The sequence below is a fragment of the Tetrao urogallus genome (genome assembly GCF_951394365.1).
Source record: "Tetrao urogallus genome assembly, chromosome: 2".
Lineage (NCBI taxonomy): Eukaryota > Metazoa > Chordata > Aves > Galliformes > Phasianidae > Tetrao > Tetrao urogallus.
The window spans coordinates 45,525,441-45,534,165 of NC_136814.1; the positions used below are offsets into that span (position 1 = coordinate 45,525,441).

An 8,725-nucleotide genomic window follows, 5' to 3' on the forward strand; every position below is an offset into this window, starting at 1 on the left:
GTATGGTAAAACTGTAAGACAAGATATATAGGGGGTGCAGCTCCTTCTCCTGCTAAAAGCAGAGGATCTTTAGCAATAAAGAAGTGGAGAGAGCTTTGTGTTCTTTTTGTGACTGGGAGAATAAGCCAGGAATAAGAAGGAACATCTACAATGAATTTGGAAAAGGAATTAGCCTGCTTCTGAGGTGTTCTGTAGCTGTTTGGGAGGTATTTGTTTAAACAGTGATGACAAGAGAAGTCAGATGAGTAATGAGTGTGACTTATCTGACCCTTAAGCTACAGTTGAGGCTCTTCCACAGGAAAGACACCAGCCGGAGTCATACCAAAATTTATGTTGATCCAAATTGGTTAAAATAACTATCTCCCTTGAGATCCTTTGGAACTGCAGTATAACAGAGAAATCCCTCAGTTTCAGAATTTTCTGCAGAACTTATTTGTCCCTTTGTATCTTTATTTAGTTTTATGTAACAAAAAATACGTCACCTCCCAGAAATTGAAGTATCAAGTTTTGATTCCACAAGTTCTTGATGCTCATTATGCACCTTAGAAAAGAGACTATGACTTTTCTGCAACTCCAGTTCTTTCCCATTAAAATTTGGGTTATCTCTCATTAAAACTGTTTAATCGTATAAATACATGCAGCTATTGCCTAAATTATTTTGCATTTAATTTCGCTCAGTGTCTGATTAAGGCTATTCTTCCACTGCCAGAGCTCTTCCTCTGCTGCTCCAAACCCCACTATTCATCTGTTGAGCTGTATAGTCTTGACTTTGTAAGAAGAGGATTTTGGTTTTGTTTGGCTTTTCTTGTTATTGTAGTAATTAGGAGGAAATTCTGTCTAATGAAAATTAATTAATTAGGCATTGGCCTCTGATTAGAAAGTGTATTTAAAAAATAAAATAAAATCCAACTATGATTCTGAATGCTACAGTAATATATGGTATGTATGTAAAGTATTCCAGTATGCTTTATTTGATCTCAGTTAATCCCCTGTTCTCATGCTCTGTGTTGTTTTTTTCTTTGTCATTTACAACAGCACTGCTAAGTGACAATAAATAGCCTTCACTACTAATTTGTCATTTAAGTTTGTAGGCGTCTCCTTTGTATCCTAATTAATCTTGACTTTGCAGTGTCTTGCTATCCTTAGTCTAGCCTTGTGTTGCTGTACTGCAGTTTACTGTCAAGTCCAGCACTGATCTTCCTCACTCAGTCATCTCTGCATCATTTATCCACGTTTTCTGCTTCAAGAGGGATGGAAATCCAGTCTAGGTACAAGTGTGCATTTTGGATGACTCAGATCCTCTCTGTCCATCTCTTCATGTTGTGGACAAACGCCTATTCTGCCACTGAAGCTACCTTTGTTCTACACTGAAGTAACTTGTGACCTTCAGAGAGGTTACTTCATCTCCTTAACTCTAAACTCTTCTTGAACAGCAGTTGCTGTACAGAATTTCCTGGGATTAGTTATCCCTGACTTGGTGTATTTTAAATCACTAAATTCATTTTACCTAGACCCTGTAGCTGAGCTGAAGCCTTATACTGAATAGCAAATAATTTGAATACTCAGTAGGCATTCACTGCTCATACTGATGTCTTGATGGTAAAAGCCTTGCCTGACTTGAGAGCTTTTCCATTTTTCTTTGTCTTCTAAGTGCAGAGCAGTCTCTCTTGATTTATTCTTTTAGTCAAATTTGGAAGTTGGTATTGTCGTAAGGAAAGAGAGATGAGATTGGGAAGAGAAAAACAGATACGCTGAATGCTCAAGGGAACATTCCCTTCTGTGTCTCACCAGAGTGTGTGCAAGAAAAGGTATCTCTCATTGTTCAACAATTTGCAGTTTTTTGTTAAGGGTTGTTTTTTTTTTTTAACTTATCTCAAGGAATGTTGCTGTGAGCCTAATGCCATGAACTACCAATGAGCAAAGTTGTGCACAAATGAGCTGTTGTGTCAGTTCCTTCTGCTATGAATCTTGTAGATGTTCTAGATAATTTTTCAGTCTCAAAAAAAATCTTAAAAATAATTTTTGCATTACTTCTGCATCTACTGTTGACAGATTTAGATAAATAATCTCCTTATTAAGCTGTTTGAAAGTAATTTGATGATTTGCAGTCAGAAAGATAAATGATGGGGGCAGCCATTTTGGTGAAGATTATGTAATTGCCTCAGATATAAATGCTGTTTCACATGCTTCTGGCTTTTCAGAACAGTCATTTTTGGAGCTTGAGTATTGTGTAACACTTTTTCAAAGGATTTCTTACAAAAATAAAAGAAGGGAGAGAGGTAGAAATGCCTCTGCAGGGTTCCTTCCAGTATTTCTGAGTTTTATAGTGAAGAAGTCTTATAATCTTTTGTTGTTTTGTATCTACATATATATATACATGTACGTACTCTCAACCACACACATGACTACAGCTATAAATGACTACAGAACTTCGATGTTTGATTCTTAAGATGACTAGGAATCCAGAAAGACTTGCTTCAACAGTTTCAAAGTATGGAGACTCCTGTTTCATAGTTTTCTGGAAATTATATTGTAAAATTTGGGGATTCTTGCCAATCTGGAGTTCTCCATACTGTGGAGAAACAGCAACAGCAGGAGTGGTGGATGGTAGCTACTACTTTTCAGATTTAACAGTTCTCCTGAATCTGGCATCTTTGTTTGGCCTGGTTGTGAAATAAGTTTAGCAAAATAATTTCTGATGCTTGATTGAACTGATGCTATTAAGCATGATCAGTCACCTTAGCCAAAGCTTCTTAGCACAGCTTAGCTGGCTGTCTTATATGTGTGCACATATTATATATTATGTGTGTGCACATATTATATGTGTGTGCACGTATTATATTATATGTACATATATACGTACATACATATATCATAGAATCATAGAATGGCCCGGGTTGAAAAGTACCATAATAATCATCTACTTTCAACCCCCCTGCTATGTGCAGGGTCACCAACCACCAGACCAGGCTGCCCAGTGCCACATCCAGCCTGGCCTTGAATGCCTCCAAGGATGGAGTATCCACAACCTCCTTGGGCAGCCTGTTCCACATATATATGCATACATATCCAACCTCATTAATAACATTGTGTAGTTTTTAGGCATAGCTGGGTTGAGAGCCTTGTCAGGCTATTTGGATTGTACTTAACAAATTGTGCTTCTGTGTCACACCACTCATAGGTGAAGATCATTATTAATTAAGGTGACAACTGGAGTGTTATAAGAATTATGCTTGAGCATGATTTTTTTTTTAATAGGTTGTTTTGTTTTGTCTTTCTGATAGCTGTATAGAGCTAAGGCACCTTTGAATACTTTGAAGACAAGGTGGCAGGATGACCGTATACAAGCTCACACTTAGATTATGTAGGTATCACTTACTTAAATTGGCATTTCACTGTCTCCCATGTAGCCTGAGTCAGACTCCCGGGTTAATGGTGCCTCCCCCTGTACTTCACCCCAGCATTCAGCCCTCAGCTACTCACTCGATCAAGAGACAAGCTCACAGTTTCATCAGGCAGGTGAGTGTATGGTCAGGTAACATGCTATGTGAGTCTGTAGACGGATACTGGATGGTTTTGTTTGTATGTTTCTGAAATTATTGGCCAATAAAAATACACACAAAAAGGAGATGATCTTTGTCCAGGAGCAACATATATTGCATCTGGAGTGCTGCTACCTTGCATCTTGCAGCTGCTTTCAGGTATCACAAGGTTCTGAGTGATGGATGTCTATCACAGTTTTTTTTTGTTCTGGCTGTTCTGATCTACTGGGCTAATGTCCCCTCCCCTGGGAGAACCAGATTGCATTGGAATGAAATGGCCAACAGCTGTTTGTCCTACAGTACGTGCATACAGCCAAGTAATCTGTCAGATACAGGAACAAATGTCCAAATGCATAGAATTGAAACTTCCTGATTGCTGCTTTAAAAATTCTGTGTGTGCCCTCCTTATTCTGGTACTTTGACCCTAACCCTCAAAGCTTTCATCTCTTTAGGAATTATTTAGTATATAATAGTACAGCCTCTGTACATCAGGGGATTTCTCACTTGAAAGATTACTTTAAATTCTCCAATAGCAAAACTCATTAATTCCCCCAGCAATTAGCAGAAATAATTACGAACCATTGAATGTTCAAAAATAGGAGAAAAAATAACAGATTTTTCTCAAACTGTCTAAGTATAATTTCCTCCCTGTTTTCCTTTTCAAGCCTTTGTTTCATAAATTTAAGCAAATTATGCTATTTCTGTGGAAAGCCAGAAAAACATTCTTTTGCATACTGGGAAGTTTTCCCAGTATGTAGTATTGATGTGTGTTTTCATTATAATATGTCTGAAAAAACATGAGACTTCTCTGAGTCTGATTTAATGCAATGGTAGATTTATAAGCGATGCTGTCTAATTACAGAGCCAGTTATACTCCCTAACCATTCCATATGCTAATTTTACGCAGCACTTAAAAAATACCACAGCAACGAGGATTTTAACACTAGTGAAATTGCTGTTGCATATTGAATAAATACTGCCTAAAAGAGATTTTATTTATTTATTTATTTTAAAATGTGCTCACTCTGGAAGTTAGGTGACAGGCTATCTCATACAAAAAGTGAAGAACATAACTGAGCAGTTATTGAGTATAATCCCTCCATCTTGTTGACCTTTTACTTAACTGTAAATTCTCATAAGCTGCATCTTGTTGGTAGTTCCTTCCAGTTTTTGGGTGCGGTGATTGTGCTTTAATAACAGAAAAAAGTATTTATGCTGCAAATCAGCAATTTAACTTCCATCTCTTCTCCCAGACCTGTCAGTTACCAGTGACAGTTCCTGCACATTAAGTTACAGATGCTTCAGCTAATGATTTCTAATGAAATGTAAAGCAATATTCAAATGGATGATTGGATGAGAATGCCTTTAAGAATGCTGTCGTCTTTTTCTATTTCCTTGTTACTAAATTAATTGCTTTCTTTGTTGTCATATCTGCAGATGACTTGTTAGTTCCACCTCATGATACCAACACAGATCTGACAGATGTTATGGAGCAAATCAACAGCACATTTCCAGCTTGCTGCTGTAAGTGTAACAAAATACCTCTCTGACAGTAGTAGTGAATGTGAGGTGGTCTTACGAAGAAAAAAGTCATTCCCATGGTATCAACTAAGAAAAAATCTTCTGTCTGATAAGATATCTTGTCAGCATATACAAGTTACAGAACTCTATTCTTTATGGTTACTCAATATTCATTCTCCCATATTTATGAAGGGAAATTTAAAAATATTCCTGTGTTTTACATTGGAGTTATTTGCAATAAGAAAAGCCTGTTGCTCCATTTGGAATTTTCATTTGTGTATGCATAAGGGAAAAAGACACCTAGGAGTCCATTTCATGCTTATGTAAAATCTACGTAGAGCCAAGGTGAATGTAAATTTAGAAATTTTGAACACTGCTTCTGTAACAGAAATTGAAAAAAAAATGCCATAGGCTACAGCAGGAACCATAGCCCAGTGCTGATTCCCTGAACTAATTATTGAACTAGTTACTAAACTAATTGGCCAGAAGAAATAACTGTTAATGCAGCACATAAGACCATTCCCTGCTTAAGTACATTGAAAGTTAATATTTTATTCAGTCTCTATCAAAGTAAAATCAAACAGCTTCATATGCATGACTTCTATCAGCCAACATATGCTGCTTCTGGCTCTGTTCCTTGAAGAGTGTCACTGCACTTGGAAGAATGAGTAGCTATCTTTCTGGTTCAGTCAGTATTTCATACAGACTGTTGTTTTATTGGTTTTGGCAGGCATGAGTTAAAGTGGCAACTTTGTTATTTGTCTTTTTTGTTTTTTTTTTAACCTATGCACATACCTTTATCTTCAGCTCTTCTACTTCAGCAAAACAGTAGTGAAAGCTGATACATTCTTCCATATTCAACAGTTCTTTGCAATGAAATGTGATGATGGTTAGTTTTAAAAGGCACAAGTGAGAGGGAGGTGTTAATGTCTAGTCCTTTTGGAAACAGCAGAGCTCTGCTCTATTCTACATTGTAAGCTCAGTGAACCTTGTTAAAATACACCTTTTATCTCTTATACATACACTGGCTGTGAAAAACTGCATCAAAGATGATGCACTTTGCACATTTTGAGAAAGCAAATTAGAATTTAGCAAAAGTGGTTTTGATACAGATGACTCTTAATATTTTCAGTGAGTTCAGTAGTTCAGAGCCCATTGCTTTGTAAATTAAGGATTTATTAAGCAAATTAAGCAAAGTACAGCTCTTGTTTTTGCAAATAACTCTCTGGCATGTATAAGTAGGTACTAGACATGTTCGTTCTTCTACTGTAGGGTGAGCTGAGGACTAAGCGCTATCTGACATTTTATTGGTGTTGCAATGTTAGAATATAACCAGTGTTTAATAGCTAATTTCCCTGCTTTGAGTTAGTGACAGGTAGATCCTAGCAACAAAACCATGTCAGCACAGCTTCCATAAAGTAAAACCTAGTGGAAGCACTGTTCCTTCTCTAGTACAGTCTTGAAGTCCAGAAGTAATTTGTTCAGAAAGCTTTGTGTCTTCTAGTGATGTTAACTGGTCTTTGGGACAATGATAAAGGTCATTTGCCCTCCACAGACAAGATGCCACTGACCTTTTTCAGTGCTAAGGACTATTTTGTCTGCCCCTAGCTTTAAGGGGGGAGAAGATATAACATCTCTGAAAGAAAAGTATGAGTTCCTTCCACTGAAAGTGTTAAAAATATTTATTTGTCTGAAAACGGTAGGGAAATTTTCTTGTGTGCTGTCAGCATTTTCATAAATTTTTTTCTCCTAAATTAAAAAGAATGTACGGAGGAATATTGGAAGCAAGTCACACAAAGGGGTTATAGTGTCTCCAGCCTTAGAGGCTGTCAAGACTGTTGTTGGCATTCATCTTACTTTCAGTGAAAGGTTGCACAAGATGACCTGCAGAGACTGTCCAGTGTTGCTATATGGCTTTCTGAATCCAATTTTATCGTATAAATTAAAGTTTACAATAGAAGGCTTTTCATGGCTGATTGAGGTCCAGGTCAATCTTTTTGATGTACTGATAAAGAAAAGATACACTAAAAACACTGCCTGCCAACCATCTCCTATGCTCCTGAGTCACACCGCATGCATTCATCAATCTGTTCCCTAAGACTTCACACAGATATCGGAATACTTAGCAACTTCTGGAGATACTCTGAATATCTGAATGCTTTGGCTGCACTAGCATTACAATGTCTTAAGTATTTAAATGGCTATTGCTATAACATCCAGGTCTTACAGCATATTGGGACTCTCTCTTCAAAACCTCTGCAAGGTAGGGGTGTAACAGAACTTTCATCTTCAACACCTGTATCTCAGAGGAAGCAACAGGGGTTAAGGACTGTAGCTGCTCACTGTGGGAGGTACTGGGAGGAGTGGAGAGCACTGTCACTATGGAACCTATAGCTCAGTTGCTAGGCTCTGGATATGCCTGGTGATGTGAACACTTCTATAAAATACATTAAAAGAAGTTGGAGAAAAAAAGTTGTATTAAACTACTAACCACGGAACATTCTTGGATCCTAATCCCTTGGGACCCTGAGCAGTGGTTGCTATTGTCTGCTGCTGTTCTGATTGCATACAAAACATGTTGGGAGATTCTGTATAGTCAACGGGACAGTCACAGTGCTTAGAGTTTTCCAGAAAGATGGATTTGCAAAACTTTCCCAGAGTAACTTCAAAGTAGCCAAGCAGGTGAACAGAAGGTGCCTCATTTTTTAATCTGTTAATTAATCTGTTAATTGCTGCATCACTCTAAAATAAATAGGCAAGCAACTTGCAGAATTGATGCAGTAAAAGAAGTGAGGAGAGAGCAACTGTTTACTGCTAACTCTTGAGATAAAGATTCCAGTTTCTCTATTCTGTTCTGTTTTTTGTTCTTACTTCACATCCTTTTATCCCTACATGCATTTCTTGCTTAAGGTCTCTGACCAGTCTTCTTCCTTTTTGAATGAAATGTCTAAAATGTCACAGCTATTATTGCAATACAGATAATATCAGAATTATTCAATGATGTACCAAGCTGCTCTAGTATGATTTCATTTTACCAGAGATTTTTATAATACAGCACTCACAGGTCTATGGAGTTGTAAGTAGTGAGTAAGGGACAGTACAATCTGTATTCATATGCTGTAAATTTGTTACAATAAAAATTATGAAGAAATAATGTACGCATCATTATAACACACTTGTAGTTAAATGCTTGTTTGTTTGTTTGTTTGTTTTAAGATAAAAGCTTTCTATTCTTTGACAGTACATATTTTCCTGTTGCTGTATTTGGTTTTGTACTACCAAGATGCAGAACCATGTAAATTTCTAACTTTTTTTTCTTTATTTGCAGCAAGTTTCACTGGCAGACAACAGGTATGAGGCATTCTGATGTATTTGCATAGTTCTAGGAAACAGAATAAAACAAGTGGGAAAATTCCATTAAAATGAATTGGCTAGTTCTTTATTTTCTCCCCAGCGGGCTATTTGGAGGCTAGACCACTGTAATAGGAAATGTAAAGTTTGAAATATCCCAGTTAATAGAAAATTCCTATGGGCTTAGACACTACCAAAGCTAAAGTGATGCGCAGTTTTGATGTGCTGACCATAAGGAATCAGCTCAAATCTATCAGCTAGTTAGTTTCAAGCCAGCTTCAGCTCTGGGAGATCAAAACTGGTTCATGCAA

General features: G+C 37.1%; 1 protein-coding gene across 1 annotated transcript in view; it reads left to right on the plus strand.

Moving 5' to 3' along the window:
* Positions 1-8,420, plus strand: part of UTRN (utrophin) — a gene marked incomplete at both ends in the record, with an annotated part of 311,326 nt that extends 302,906 nt beyond the window's left edge. Inside the window, 3 exons of the mRNA XM_079550328.1 lie at positions 3,411-3,519; positions 4,980-5,066; positions 8,392-8,420. Of these exons, the coding sequence (XP_079406454.1) occupies positions 3,411-3,519; positions 4,980-5,066; positions 8,392-8,420 (225 nt within the window). The remainder of the gene's footprint in view (positions 1-3,410; positions 3,520-4,979; positions 5,067-8,391) is intronic.
* Positions 8,421-8,725: the final 305 nt, after the last annotated feature.